At 38.5% G+C, this 16,416-nt stretch overlaps 1 protein-coding gene across 1 annotated transcript; it reads left to right on the forward strand.

The window, feature by feature from the left end:
- The first annotated feature begins 7,818 nt into the window (after window positions 1-7,818).
- acot8 (acyl-CoA thioesterase 8) lies at window positions 7,819-16,010 on the forward strand. Its single transcript, XM_028811835.2, has 6 exons — window positions 7,819-8,023; window positions 10,135-10,271; window positions 10,729-10,954; window positions 11,990-12,147; window positions 14,084-14,275; window positions 14,577-16,010. Exons 1-6 carry the CDS (start codon window positions 7,860-7,862, stop codon window positions 14,693-14,695), a joined length of 996 nt encoding a protein of 331 aa, XP_028667668.1. The 5' UTR covers window positions 7,819-7,859; the 3' UTR covers window positions 14,696-16,010.
- Window positions 16,011-16,416: the final 406 nt, after the last annotated feature.

The following is a 16,416-nucleotide window of genomic DNA, read 5'->3' on the forward strand; positions in this document are numbered from 1 at the left end:
TAAATGCCAGGCGTCACGTTTGGAGGAAACCAGGCACCGTTCATCACAAGGCCAATACCATCCCTACAGTGAAGCATGGTGGTGGCAGCATCATGCTGTGGGGATGTTTTTCAGCGGCAGGGACTGGGAGACTAGTCAGGATAAAGGGAAAGATGACTGCAGCAATGTACAGAGACATCCTGGATGAAAACCTGCTCCAGAGCGCTCTTGACCTCAGACTGGGGCGATTGTTCATCTTTCAGCAGGACAACAACCCTAACCACAGAGCCAAGATATCAAAGGAGTGGCTTCAGGACAACTCTGTGAATGTCCTTGAGTGGCCCAGCCAGAGCCCAGACTTGAATCCGATTGAACATCTCTGGAGAGATCTTAAAATGGCTGTGCACCAATGCTTCCCATCCAACCTGATGGAGCTTGAGAGGTGCTGCAAAGAGGAATGAGCGAAACTGGCAAAGGATAGGTGTGCCAAGCTTGTGGCATCATATTCAAAAAGACTTGAGGCTGTAATTGCTGCCAAAGGTGCATCGACAAAGTATTGAGCAAAGGCTTTAAATACTTATGTACATGGGATTGCTCAGCTTTTTTATTTTTAATAAATTTGCAAAAACCTCAAGTAAACTTTTTTCACATTGCCATTATGGGGTGTTGTGTGTAGAATTCTGAGGAAAAAAATGAATTTAATCTATTTTGGAATAAGGCTGTAACATAACAAAATGTGGAAAAAGTGATGCGCTGTGAATACTTTCCGGATGCACTGTATGTTTCATGGCATATTATTAATGCTCACATATCATTTTTTTTTATTTATTTCTTGTCACATTTCACAATACACTCATTTAGTTGTGTATTTTTTTATTATTAATTCCTCCACTGTGCTTTAGGAGTCCTGATCTGAGTTCTTCATGAAAAGGACAGGTGACCTGACAATTTATGATGTCAGGTCTTCACCATTAGACCTTTTCAAATAGCTGATAAAAAAACTACAGTCATTTAATACATAACATAATCACACTCTTGTGACTAATAATAATATTAAAATATGTAAGACGTCCAAAAAATATAAATCATAAAAACAGATGGTAGTATTTTTACAAAAATCTTTTTATAAAATGTGGCTCCACAAAATAGTTGAAAATAACAGAAAAAATTAAAATGTACTGCATATAATAATCCATTTTAAAATGTCACTTCCAAAATTCCTAAATTATATTGCATTCCCAAATTTGGCTGACTATTGCAGTGGACTGTGACACTTGTTAGTTTTGTGCTAAATATCAGCTCCTAGACTTCCCTCATCACACACTCACTCACAGACACACACACAGTTCAGCTTGCAAGAAATCTCCGCCATGTGACTGAGGTCTTAGTCTCACAGAGATGCTAACTCATTTTTTATTCTACATTGAACATTTGGCTGGGAAAGACAAAAAGGATCAACTCCAGTCCAATACGGGGTGTACACAACAGGAATTTTGAGGTCTCTCAAAATGGAACACAACACACATTCTTCACACCCCTGTAGTAAAATATGCTATAATGTATTTTAGACCTTTGACCTTTTAATAAAAATATAGCATGGTGGCTATGGACTGACTGTGCATCCCTATTGCTCTCTTAAGGGGTAAATGCTCATCCACCTTCTTTACCCTCTCAACTAACCTGTGGTTTCAAAGAAACTTACCATATGATAATAATAATAATTCATTACATTTAATAATAATTTAGTAATAATAATGGTTGGCATTGTGGTGAACTGGTTAGTGTTGTTGCCTTACACCTACTCTGGGTTAAACTTCTGGTCAATGTTCACTTTGAGTTTGCACAATCCTTATATGCTTATGTGGAAAATCAAATTTTCCTTTCACAACTCAAACTTAAGTGGTAAGTATAACAGGCAGCTCCATAGTGGCTCATTGGCAATGCTAAAGAGAGTGTGTATCACACAAAGGACTGGTGCCCTGTTCAGTTTTGAACCAGTTTTGAACCACTTACACCAGATGTTGTGTATCACAAGGGTACACGTTTGTACAGATACTTACACTGGGCCAATTTGGAACTGCTTGATCCTCAAAGTAGTAACTCTATCCACAGCACCAGTGTGATCTGAATAAAGTGCAGGCTTTAAAATTAATAAACGGACCACTGACCACAGTCAATATTTAATATAAAATATCTATTTAAGAAAAAAAGTGTCTACATTTTTAAAATAAACTTTTTTTCTCTTATGTTGGTTCATTTCTCTCTCCCCGTCGGTCTCTCTCTCTTTACACACCCACACACACACCCACATATATATATATATATATATATATATATATATATATATATATATATATATATATATATCTATATATATTCACGGCATTCGTAGTCTGTGTCACAGTCTGATTGTATGGGTGGTTACCTACCAGGTAACGTTTGTGGTTGGTCAGCAATCTGCTAACATCCGCCACGGTGCCCTCAGTTTGTGAGGAGCAGATCATAGAATGGTTGAAATAGTTTACTGTCAAATAAATGCAAAGAGTACACGACACGTGTTTCGCCCTCATTCTGGGCTCATCAGGTGTACACACTCCACTGCACTCCCTCTCGGGAATCGAACCGCGGACGTCAGCGTCAGAGGCGATGCTCCTAACGTTGCGCCACGGCGTGTGGTTCGTTTATTTGACAGCATGTAGATCGGGGTAATTACATTCACGGCATTCGTAGTCTGTGTCACAATCTGATTGTATGGGTGGTTACCTACCAGGTAACGCTTATATATATATATATATATATATATATATATATATATATATATATATATATATATATATATATATATTGTCACACACATGTAATAGTTAACTGACCACAAAATCAAAGTTCTGCCATGGTCATCTCAGTCCCCTGACCTGAAACCTATAGGCAAAGGGAGGTTGTACAAAGTATTAAATGTAGGGGTGCCAACAATTGTGGCACGTGTTTTTTTTTTTAAATATTTATTTCTTGATTAGAGCTTTGTTTTTCTTTGAATTTGTCCTCACTACTAAATATTCCACGGTGAACTGTTAGTGGTATTATAACAAAGTGGAAGCAATTTGGAACAACAGCAAGTCAGCCACAAAGTGGAAGGCAACGAAAAATCACAGAGTGGGGACAGCACATGCTGAGGTGCAGAGTGTGCAGAGGTCGCCAACCTTCTGCAGAGTCAATAGCTACAGTCCTCCAAAAGTGCATAGAGAGCTTCATGGGATGGGTTTCCATGGCCGAGCAGCTGTGTCCAAGCCTTACATCACCAACGGGGATGCAAAGCGTCGAATGCAGTGTTGTAAAGCACACCGCCACTGGACTCTAGAGCAGTGAAGACGTGTCCTCTGGAGTGACAAATCCGATGAACGAGTCCGGGTTTGGCGGTTGCCAGGACAACGGTACTTGTCTGACTGCATTGTGCCAAGTGTAAAGTTTGGCACAGGGGGGGTTATGGTGTGGGGTTGTTATTCAGGGGTTGGCCTTGGCCCCTTACTTCCAGTGAAAGGAACTCTTAATGCTTCAGCATACAAAGCCATTTTGGACAATTTCATGCTCCCAAATTTGTGGGAACAGTTTAGGGATGGCCCCTTCCTGTTCCAACATGACTGTGCACCAGTGCACAAAGCAAGGTCTATAAGAAATGGATGAGCGAGTTTGGTGTGGAGGAACTTGACTGGCCTGCACAGAGCCCTGACCTCAACCCGATAGAACACCTTTGGGATGAATTAGAGCAGAGACTGCGAGCCAGGCCTTCTCGTCCAACATCAGTGTCTGACCTCACAAATGCTCTCCTGGTAGAATAGTCAAACATTTCCATAAACACACTCCTACACCTTGTGGAAGGCCTTCCCAGAAGAGTTGAAGCTGTTATAGCTGCAAAGGGTGGGTCAACTCCATGTTAAAGCCTGTGTATTATGAATGGGATGTCATTAAAGATCATGTGTGTAAAGGCAGGCGCCCCAATACTTTTGGCAATATACAGTCAGGGCCGGATTTTCCTATAGGCTAACTAGGCTTCAGCCTAGGGCCTCAAGATCAAGAAGGGCCTACATTCAAATTGTTAGCAAAATTTTATTATCTCTCATGTAATTTACAAACTTAAAAATGGAAGGTGAAAGGGCCTCATAAGTGGAATAGTCTAGGGCCTCTTTTCATATAAATCCGGCCCTGTATACAGTATTAGGGTGACCAAGCGTCCTCTTTTGCCCGGACATGTCCACTTTTTACGTCCTATCCGGGGCGTCCTGGCGGGTTTTATAAATTCACGAAAATGTCCGGTTTTTCGTAGGACCATTACGCGTGTACGTAAATTGACTGGCGTTTTGCACACAATACTAGGGTACTACTTTTTTTGCGCAACGTAATTACCGGGAGGCTGCCTTGTGGGCGGGTCTGCGCCGCGCGCGCAAACACACAGACACAGACAGGGATCAGAGCAGACAGGGATCAGAGCAGAGAGCGGAGCAGTATAGCAGGGAAAATGCCGAAGCGTAAGTTCACCGATGAACTGCAAAGATAATTTCCCACATACCGTCCCGGTCGGGACAAGTGGGAGGCGGAGTGCACCATGTGCAAAGCGGGTACATATGTCTCGGTATCCAATAAAGTTGCTGGGGATCTGAAAGCCCACATGGACACCGAGAAACATAAAAAAGCTGTGCGAGGTGAGACTAGTTCATCTGCAAAGTTGACAAGAGTTTTTTGTCAGACCAGGAAAAACAGAGGATGATGTAAATGCAGCAGAAGGTGCAATGGCTTTTCATACAGTGAAACATCACAACAGTTACAGGTCCATGGATTGCACCAGTACTTTGCTTAAAAAGGCATTTCCTGACTCTGACATTGCAAAAAAGTTTAGTAGTGCTCGCACCAAGACCGAAGCCATCGTCAATGGTGCTATAGCCCCCCACTCTGTTGAAATCACTCATGAAGCACTCAAAGAAATCCAGTACTGTGGTGTTTCCACAGACGGGAGTAACCACGGAGCAGTGAAAATATTCCCAGTCATAATCCAGTATTTTGACTGGAAGAAGGGTGGCGTGCAAACAAAATTGATTGAAGTTAAAGACACACCCAATGAGACAGCAGAAACCATTGCAAAATATCTCACAGAAACCCTGGCAAAAAACAATCTGTCGGAAAAATGCATTGCATTTACTGGAGACAACTGCAACACAAATTTTGGAGGAATCCGACGTGATGAAGCTGGAAAGAATGTGTTTGCAAATTTGAAGAGTTTGCTGCAAAATCTATCTATCTATCTATCTATCTATCTATCTATCTATCTATCTATCTATCTATCTATCTATCTATCTATCTATCTATCTATCTATCTATCTATCTATCTATCTATCTATCTATCTATCTATCTATCTATCTATCTAAACAAGACTCTGATCGGTGTGGGTTGCCCAGCACACATATTGAATAATTGTGCACACCATGGGGCAGGCACAATAGAAACTGACATTGAGAATATCATATTCAAAATCTACCAGTACTTTCACATTTACACTGTGCGCACTGAGAGCCTGAAGGAGTATTGTGATTTTGTTGAGATTGATTACAGAAGTATGCTCTCTCACAGCAAGACAAGGTGGCTGTCATTGTTCCCAAGCATTAAGAGGATGTTACAGATGTTTCCAGCTTTAAAGGCATATTTTCTGTCTCAGCAAAAGCCACCCATACCACTCAAGAGTTTTTTTGAAAATGATTTTGCTGACATCTACCTTTGGCACATGCACACACTCATGTCTGTGTTCCACACCCACATTCAAGAAATGGAACAGGAGAACATGTCCATTATGGAAGTGAAGAAGATATTAAACAATATACATACCATTCTTCTTCAACACAAGAGCAACAACTTCATGTCTTTTAAAGTTAAGGGACTACTGGCACAGAAGCGCAAAGATGGACTTGACAAAGGCTGTGACCAGTTCTGTGCAGATGTGCATGGCATGTACAGTGCATGTCTGGAGTATCTGGAGAAGTGGATGACTCCCATGGAAGAGTTCTCAACATTCATGTGGATGGATCTGAGTGAGCCACCAAACTGGAATGATGTGGAGGCATGCATCAATTACCTTGGAGAGAAGGGGGTGGCAGTTGATGATGTCAAGTGTTTTGACCAGGTCACCAATCTGAGGAAATTCACAGAAACGTGCAACCATGATGAGGAGTTCAGTGGCCTGCAGGTACACCAGAAGTGGACCAAATATTTTGAAAAGGCAAAAAGCATTGCATGTTACTCAGAGCTACTGACAATTGCACAGTTTGTCTTTGCACTTCCCTCTCACAATGCAAATGTTGAGAGGGTTTTTTCATTAATGCAAAGCCAGTGGACCAAGGAGAGGAACCAGCTCTCCGTAGAGTCACTAAAGGGGATTCTACTAGTTCAGTACAACTTCAAAGACATGTCTTGCAAAGACTTTCATGCTTATTTGTTAAGCTATCGAAAACTGCTAGGAAAGATCAGCTCTACAGCAAAATATGGATGGGCTGACAAGGAGGATGAAGAAGAGAAGCAGGATGAAGAAGAAAACTAAAGATGAAAAGTCTAGATTCTTTTTGTTTAAGTTTTTTTGTCTTTGTGAGACTCTTCTGTTATTTATTTTATTACATTTAAGAGATATATTGTTGAAGCTGGAACAGAATAGTTCATATTTAGAACAATATTTAATTATTTATTTGAAGAGTCTAAGAGAGCTATTATTTTGTTATAAGTTTTTACAGATTTCATTTTATTTTATTACAGAGGTTAATTCTGAACCATTGAAGTATAATAAATAATGTTCATCAACCACCAAGAAGCTTGTCTGAATTCGTCTGGAGGCCGTGCCGATCGTCCTCTTTTTTGGAAATCAAAATATGGTCACCCTAATATATATGTGTGTGTGTGTGTGTGTGTGTGTGTGTATAAAATGCTGAGGGCTGCATTCGTTTTGTCACGTGATTATTCGCAAACAACTAGAAACTTGATCGAAAGCTTATGATGTGATATGCTCTGGTGAAGCAAAAAATATGGCTAGCAGCTAGAGCGTTTTCAGTAATGAACGAAAACGAAGAGCAATGTCATCTGCTGAATGTGAAGCAAAAAGTAGAAGCTGATTGTGTGATAGGAAGAAAAATGACAAATACGGCATCTGCTGTCCATCTCGCAAATGCGGCTGAACAAGCGTTAAAATTGTAAAAAAAAAAAAAAAAAAAAGTATCCAACGCCCCAACTTCAAGTAGTTTGGTTGATAAATGGGATGTCAGACTGCAACATAAGTTAGACAGACGTGTATACATTTCCCTTGTTGGTCTTGTCATATTAAACATTATTTATTCAGTTGTTAATTACAAATGCAGCTGTACACTGTGCAAACTTATATTAAAACGCACAAGATTACGATAAATCTGAAACAAAAAAAGGGCTTAGGTGTCACTTATTGGGCGGGTGAAAATTCTTTTAATCCATCGCATTATCGAATTGTTGAAATAATCTGCTCGTTCAATGTTAGACCACAACCGCGTTAGTACTAACCTAACAGCAGCAAAGTAATCTCACATTAATGCAAGTATCATTTATAATAATTCCTAGAATTTACTGAATGATGTATATTGTTGGTATAAAATGAAAAGAAAATACTGATGATGATGACAAAAAAATCATCCTGTGAATCTGCCAAAGTCTGTACTTCTCACTTTAAATGCAGCCAATCTGTAATCCAAACAGACATCACGGACCACGCTTGTCACGTGACGATCCTCTTCTGACGTGATGGTCACGTGGGCAGTGTTCGTCATGTGACGAGACTCTAAGCGGCAGTGTGTTATTCACACTGGGTCAACTCTCTTTATTAATGGCTTCGTCCCCCAGTGTTAACCAGGACGAGCCGTTGAATTCGATGGGAAAAGATGCGGTTGCTGAAAAGGAAAACGACCCAGAGGAAGAGAAATCAGACCTTCGGAGCGTGCTGGTCACAAGTGTCTTAAATTTGGAGAAGTTGGAGACAGATTTGTACAGGTATGCCCACCGCTTTCTAAGAAATCTAAGATAGGATTTGTACAATAGTTCTTATCAAACGTGCAGGTACTGTATACTTGGAATGGGGAGTTTATACATGTGGATGTCATACTACTGGATTATCTTATGTTCAGTTGAATGACTTGCATATCCTTGTGTTATCGATTAATTTTCGCTTGTTTTTGTAACGCCTGTTATATGCTTTAACATTGTTGAGATGCAACCATTGATTTATAAAAGTACGGTGACAGAGTGAGGCGTGTTCCTATTGAACTGTCAAAAACCTGACACGAGGTACAAACAAACACAATAGAAAACCCTAACTGTGATCTCCTAAGGTAAAAACGTCTCTGAAGAATACTTAATATGCGGAATGGGACTGACTGGAAGTTTCAAGAGAAGCCCAGCCACACTGACCAGCAAATTAATAATTTATTACCTTATTAGTGGTTTTTGTAGCCATATGAATGCCCCGGTTCCTCCCTGTGTGGATAGCGCTTTGAGTACTGAGAAAAGCGCTATACAAATGTAATGAATTATTATTATTTGTGAAATGAATAGCTAGCTCTTCCAACTATTAATAATATGATATAGCGTCATTCATTAAAAACACTATTGCTATACTTTTCTCATATAATTTAATAATAATAATGATGATACATTTTATTTATATAGCACCTTTCCCATGCTCAAAGCACTTCTCAAAAATTCAGAATGAACAGCTGGGCATATACATCAATGGAAAGCATAATATCCACATAAAACACTAATTAAAGATAAATATTGGAAACACAACTTTTTTTTAACATTTTATTAATTTTATTAAAACCAAATAACATTCCATACAAGCAAGTCAAGTTTAACAAAACTAGGTTTGAAACAAATCAAGCCCCAGCCATAAGAAAGAGAGCTAGGCCAGCAGAGTAAAACTTTAATAAAAGTAAAAATATGTAAATAAATAAATAGAATAAAAAACTGAGGAAGCAGATTCTCTCCCATTTTTAAGTGCTTATTCTAAAATGTTATTGATTAGATCCTGCCAAGTTTTGAAAATGTTTTGTACAGAACCTCTAAGTGAGAATTTGAATATTTTCAATTTTAGATAATATATAACATCAGCTACCCACTGACTTAAAAGAGGTGAGTTAACTTAATCGAATGGAAGAATGCTAAGTCTACATACCAATAGTGAAGTAAAGGTAATCAGTTTGTTTGTTTGTCCTTCTCCACTTTAAGCTCACCTGGAAGTGCACCAAACACAGCTGTTAGTGGATTAGGAGGGATTGTGCACACCAAGGCTGTCTGATAGCCATTTAAAGATTTTGGTCCAGAATGATGTTAATTTGGTACATGACCAAAACATATGACATAATGAGGCTGGAACTTGATTGTAACGTTCGCAGGTTGGATCTTGCACTGGAAACATTTTGGACAATTTTAAATGACACAGATGCACTCAACATATAATGGAGCTCAAGTGAATTATGTGCATTGCTACCTTCCACTCCTTTTCTCAAATGTTGAGTGAGAGATCATTTTCTCACTGTACTCTGGAATCTTTGAAAGGGGGGGGACTTTATTACGGAAATACTGTCTGAGTCCTCAAGAGACACAAAGGTTTTAATTAGCATAAAAGGTAATAAACTAGAATAAAACATCTACAAAATGCTACAAGAAAACCCTCATCAAGTATTATATGTTGTTTGTGCTGTCAGTATTGAGTTATTTTGTACAGTAGTGGTCTGGATTGAAATGGCCAATTTGTACATTCCAGGTTATCGTGTGATCAGTGGATCACATCACCTTTTGTCTTGGGTGAGATGTTGGATTGGCAAGACTTCTAGTCAGCTGTTTGCTCATTCAGCATAAACTGCAACAAAGCTGTTATTTACTTATTTGTTTGGATTGGATAAGTTTGGCATTTTCATTTGATACACCTGATACACAAGATTAAACAGGAGATGGACTGGGGGCCTGGTCAGGGTTGGTTAACATCATGCCTCCAACTTTGACACTAAATTAGATTAAGATTTACTTAGAAAGTAAATGGATGGTTGATTACTTGCATGAAGTTAATTTTTTTCTGTTTGTTGCCTTTAATTCCTTTGTAGAGGAACCCATCATTGGGTACCAAGAACTCGCCGCTTGTTTGGGGGACAGATTATTGGCCAGGCTCTAGTGGCAGCTGCCAAGTCTGTGGAAGATTCCTTTTTTGTGCATTCGCTTCACTGTTACTTTGTGAGAGCTGGTAAGTACTGACATCTTACACCAAACAACGCAATTAATTTCTTGGTGTGTACTCTGACCGGTTTACAATTTTGAACTCTTTGCTTCTGTGTATTGGCATTTGGGTTAGTTTAATATCATGGGCTTTAACCATCAAGGTAAATTAAAAATGTATGAGAAAGCAGTGATTGATAGTTGTTTCATTTAACTGGGCAAGAATAATATCTCCTGCTATGTCTGAAGGAGTATTGTCCCCCTCTGTTTAGATAAAAATTTAAGAGTGTAGGGAAACATTTGAAGAAATGTGTTTAGTTTATTTTCACACACTTGGTATGATTTAAAGCAGTAAAGATTAGTTTTCTAAATGTTAGGCGTTGTCAGTATATTTTAGCCTAGATAGTGTAAAGATTGATGCATCACTGTGATATTTACTTGTTCCAGATGAGATTCAAAGTAATTGCAACAGGTCTCATCCACAGGAGACCCAAAGGTGCCGGTTGTGTACCAAGTAGATCGGAGCCGTGATGGAAGGAGCTTCTGTGTCCGCTCAGTGAAGGCAGTTCAGCATGGGCAAACGATCTTCATCTGCCAGGCCTCTTTTCAGCATGTTCAGCCGAGTCCTTTAAAGCATCAGTTCAGCATGCCAGCTGTTCCTCCACCTGAAGAGCTGCTCACGGGTGAAGAACTCATCCAAAAATACCTGAGGTTTCTGAGTAATTTTCTGATTTTTGTCTTCTGGGTTTAATATACTTATTGAAATATATAGGTTACATCCATTTCATTAATCTATTTTCTAAACATACATACTCCAAGCTAATTTAGAAATGGCAGATACCCTCATGGAAACGGTGGAAACAAAAGTACGTGGAGGAGTCAGACACACCTATGGGGAGAACATGTAAAGTACACAATGACAGTGACTTTTTTGATATTTGCAGTCATTGTGATGCTGCACTGTCATCTTTTATTACCAGCTGTAAAACTAGTTCTTCATAATTTAAGATTTTTTTTTTTTTACCTGAAGCATAGATGAGTAATAATAATAATAATAATTCATTACATTTATATAGCGCTTTTCTCAGTACTCAAAGCGCTATCCACACAGGGAGGAAGTATGTATGTGAGTGTGACCAGTGACAGAATAATAATAATTCATTAAATTTATATAGCGCTTTTCTCAGTACTCAAAGCGCTATCCACACAGGGAGGAACCGGGAAGCGAACCCACAATCTTCCACAGTCTCCTTACTGCAAAGCAGCAGCACTACCACTGCGCCACCTGTGCACACCATCAATATCTGGTTCCTGCCTTGCACTAATTGTTGCCAGCATAAGCTCTTGTGACCCTGTATTGGAGTTAGTAGGTTCAGAAAGTGCATGAATTAATTAAGAGTGTCTGAATATACAGTATAATAAGACCAAGAAAGGAAAATGTAGGATTTTACATCAAAGTTTTACAGATCAGGATGTATGTGTCTACAAATTAAATAAGTAATTTCTTTTTTTAATACATTAAAAATAGCGTTGTTTTAATTTTATACCAGACCTTGTGAACATTTGTTTCCAAGTTATGGTTCCTTTGATTAAAAGCTGTAACTTGTTTTCTTTCAAATACTTATATACTGTACATATATAATCGGTATACCTGTATATTAATAATAGTAATGCTAGAGCTGCAGATTGTTCAGAGTGGATGTCTTGTGGTCTGCCAACTGTTACCCTAATTTTGATGCATTGCAGTGATCCAAACATTACTGAGAAGTTCAAATTGGGACTCAATAACTTCTTGGCTGAGGAGGTGCCAATTGAAATCAAACCTGTGAACCCTCCTGATTTCTACCAGAGAGTGGTCATGGAGCCAAAGAAGCTCTTTTGGGTCCGGGCACGAGGACATATTGGTAAGTACTGTAGCAGTCACATTAGTTTAGAATTTTCTGCAATAATAGTGAATTACTTTGGATATCTATTTGGTTTAGACAGATCACTTCTTTCTGAAAGGTTGTTAAATGAAAGCAAATATTTCCAAGACAAATTGATTTACTGTGTGTAGTGACATCTCGATGCAAGCCCCCTGGCAACAAGTGGGGAATTGCTGCAGATTAGTATTACAGTTGTAATTATGGTTCAACTGGCACATTAGATGAGAGAAAATAACAATGGTGGTAGAAGGATGGTCATTTGACAGCTTAGGCTTTCTCAGGCAAACAGCATACACCGCTACAGGCATATTGCACTGCAGTGGGAAATTACAGAACATAGACAGTAAAAATTTTGTATTTGCTGAATATATCAATGTAATCAAGATACACACAACAAAATGTAAAAACAATCCTATCAGAAATTTTTTAAATAAGGGGCCAGATTCCCCCAAACAAACCCTGTGGACTCCATGACAGTCTGAAAATCAAAACTGTGAGGGGAGTGTTTTTAAAAAAAAAAAAAAAATTTTAAAACCTTGTTATAGTGTGGTAAATCACTGGGTTTGTGATAAAATATTATAGTGAGCTGTACAGAGCTTTTTACAAACGGGACAGCTGCAAGTGCTTCACTGGATGGATAGGTAAGGGGAGTGTTTGGAAACGGGCTGGCCAGGGCTAGATGTCCAATTTAAAGCAGTCCACCAGTAAGGAAACCCCTTCCTTTTAAATTGTGAGGGGTTGGGAAAAAGGGTATAGACTTTTTAAAAAATCTAATCAATTGGAGCCCCATGCTGGTAATAGTGCTTGCTTGTATGGAGCATCATCGTAAGGCTGTCATATTACGTACCGTTTCTAGCAATTTTTAGTCGTAGCCTTCATTTACATAATCTTAGTGAGACAGAGGCAGCCAGTGGCCCACTTCTGTGAAGCTGGTCATGTAGCATGAATTGCCCAGCAACTAGTCTGCAATTCACCATGACAAAATCAAATAGGTTTGGTTTTATCTTTAGTCATAGGGGCAGGCTATGTGTACAGAAAGAGCTGACAATCAATAAATGCTCATCCAGAAGTATAAGTCATGCAATGCAGTGTAGCAGAATAAAGAGTGTGGGTAGTTTTGGCCTCACAAATGAAAAAGGAAAAAGAAAAAAAAACAACATTGCAGCTGAACTCTCCATGCCTGTTAACCCAGCACCAGCTCCGTCAGATAGCATGTTATTGGCTGTCTGAAGTTGGGGCAATCAGGACTGTGCCGGAAAGGTTTCAAATGTGACATAACCAGCAAGTTTCAGTTGTTTAAATTGACATGGTCCGGTGATGATCAGCAATTGTTGTCGGAAAATTTGATATATGCCATAAAAAAAAGTCGCAAAAGTTGTCATTGGCTTTGAAAGGGCGATTGCTGACATCAGGATTATGACAGATTAGGAACAATGTAAGCCATCCACATGTTGTTCCACTTCATATCATAGTTATTGATTAGTTGCCTGTGACTTGTATAAATGGGATAGCCTCGTTAAGATCTTAGGGGTAGTGTTGCTGTATATTGTTGTTCAGTAATTGGCCCATTATTGGAATAAACCTATGGCAGTACTACCTTGAGGTTGGCAATTCCCAGCCATCAACAATAGTGCAGCACAGGGACTGACTGATCAGCATGCCCTTGAAAGGGGTTGGCGATCAGAGGGAAACCGTCAAGTGTGGAGCGACAGCAGTCTTTGGCAAACAGCATATATGCCACAGAAAGTGGCTTCTCAAATGACGTTGTTATAATTTTTGTGTAATCGAAAAAAGCAGAAAAGGGACACATGGATGAAAGGTTTATCATGCTACTGGCTGAATTTGATATCTGGCACTTTAACTGTTAGACCTAATGGAGAGAAGGATGCTAATAAACACACTATTTTTAAATTAGGTGAATGTGACATGAAGCTGCACTGCTGTGTTGCTGCCTATGTTTCAGACTTCTCTTTTCTGACAACTGCACTGATGCCTTATCCACATTTGAGACCACATTTTACAGCATCTCTTGATCATGCAATGTGGTTCCATAGCAATTTCCGGTCTGATGAATGGATGCTATACGAGTGCGAGAGTCCCTGGGCAGGTAAAAGTACTTTTTCAAAATTAAATTTGCCTTACCTTATGGACCAATCTATGTTTTATGATAGTGCTGGTTTGATCTTTTTGAATAAAAATCAGGTAGATTTCTTGCAGATAACTTAAAACATTGAAAAATGTTATATAAAATAGGAGTAGTCTAGTGTGAATTTATTTAGAATAATTTGTTCTTTTGTGGATTACATAAAGTATTGAATTTCAGATCATCAGTTAAGTGTTCCCAATCCCCCAACCCCCCCCCCCCCCCCATTCTTTTTACTAACATTTTGAAAACTTTCCTTCCACAGGTGTAAGCAGGGGCTTTGTGCAGGGAAGACTTTGGAGACGTGATGGTGTGCTTGCAGTCACCTGTGCTCAGGAAGGAGTATTGCGGGTGAAACCTGTACAGAGTCTGAGCAAGCTCTAAGATGTTCTGATCAAAAAGCACAAGCCTTTCCTTTGGTAGCTACTGTATTGCACTTGTGCAAGAAGTAACTTTTTATCTCTGCCTTCCATGATTGGAAAGATTACTTACTTTCATTCAATTTAATGACCTGCTGCCTGGATAGGCTGTGTTCGAGCTGTACATTTTTTCTTTCCCATCCTTTAAAATGAGTAGGCTTGGGATGGCATAGAAAATAGCAAAATCCAGCTTTCTAAATTGTATCTGAAAATGTTTTGGAGAAGAGGGAAGCTGGGATTAACATGAGACAAAATCTGAAGTGTTTTGAACAACACAATGAGACTTGAAACATGTAAAGAACACTGCTGCTTTGTAATAAAAGAGCCCAGGATAACAATAGAGGAGGAATGTTTTAGAATTTAGTAATGCATGTATTTTTTAAGAATGCACTTTGAACAAATTTTCAAACTGAACAGAAAAAAAAATTCCATATTTATTTTTTAAAACCTAGAAGAGGGCTTCTGAACCTTTTGTCATGGCGTACCTCCTCAAGGAATTTAAATGTTCCAAAGTACTACTTTGGAGCACGTTTTGGTCTTAAATTGTTAAGGGTTGAACTATTATTAAGTAAAATTAAAGTTCTTTATCTGTCTAAAAATATTGTATTTGGGGATTTTGAAGTATTACAGATTATTCTGTATGTTTCAGTTTTTCTCACCAAATGTTTTTTCTAATGAACTAATTTTAATGTTACTATTATTTATCAAATAACAATAGTGTGGTTTGACATGGAATTAAAATTAGTAAGCCTAGTGAGAAGTCGAGCAAAATGTCCCCTTTTATTGGCTAACTAAAAAGATTACACCATGCAAGCTTTCAAGGCAACTCGGGTCCCTTCTTCATCTTGCCACATTGGGGGTATTTTACAGGCTTTGGAGGGTTTCAAGGTTTATGAACAATGATATGATCATTGTGGGCTACATGACTTAACTTATGTGCATGAACTATATTTATTCACTTGCAAGTTTCTGTTCTTTAACTGAAAAAAATACTGCTTAAAACCAATACTACAAAAGAATCAAACATTGAAATATCCACATGAATTATTGAGTATCAAAATAATACCAGATATTTTTATTTATACAAACTCTTTAAAGCTTTTTTTTTTTTTTTTTTTTTTAACAGCACACTTTTCAAATCCGATTTGACAGAAAATTACTTTTGTCACGTTTGCTGTTGTGAAACTGTATCAGTGTATGGTGGAAACATTAGCTGACTAATAGCTCTTACTAAAGAATATTTAATCCACATGTCCAATCAATAAAAATGTCACACCTGATGCTTTCATTTTATAATTTTTCTCTCCTGTGTTAGACTAGGTGTGTTACCTGGCTTTGCCCAGGGCATTTCATAAGACAGTGGATGTCAGTTAATTGGGTGTATCAGAGGTAACTGTATACAATATTTGCAAGGTTTGTTTTTTTACCAAAGGCTTTAATAATATGGCAGACAGTGTGTTGTAATGGTCAAGACTTTGAAACAAGGACTAGAAATAAGTTCAAATTCTACTGTTGACATTGTGTGACCATAAGCAAGTCACTTCACTTTCCTGTGCTCCAGTTGGAAAAACAAAAGAAACATAACTAATCATATTTCAAATGTTGTAAGTCAGCTGGGATAAAGGCATCAGTCAGATACTACTACTACTACTACTATTAAGTCACTGGAGTTGCTTACTCTTGAAG

The sequence above is a fragment of the Erpetoichthys calabaricus genome, chromosome 10 (genome assembly GCF_900747795.2).
Source record: "Erpetoichthys calabaricus chromosome 10, fErpCal1.3, whole genome shotgun sequence".
Classification (NCBI taxonomy): Eukaryota; Metazoa; Chordata; class Cladistia; order Polypteriformes; family Polypteridae; genus Erpetoichthys; species Erpetoichthys calabaricus.

What these genes read in the sequence shown, in the direction of transcription:
- acot8 (XM_028811835.2), top strand. Translation starts at nt 7,860, where the DNA reads ATGGCTTCGTCCCCCAGTGTTAACCAGGACGAGCCGTTGAATTCGATG. An exon ending in TTGGAGACAGATTTGTACAG is followed by an intron (nt 8,024 to 10,134) that starts GTATGCCCACCG and finishes ATTCCTTTGTAG; the next exon opens with AGGAACCCATCATTGGGTAC. An exon ending in CTGTTACTTTGTGAGAGCTG is followed by an intron (nt 10,272 to 10,728) that starts GTAAGTACTGAC and finishes TCTCATCCACAG; the next exon opens with GAGACCCAAAGGTGCCGGTT.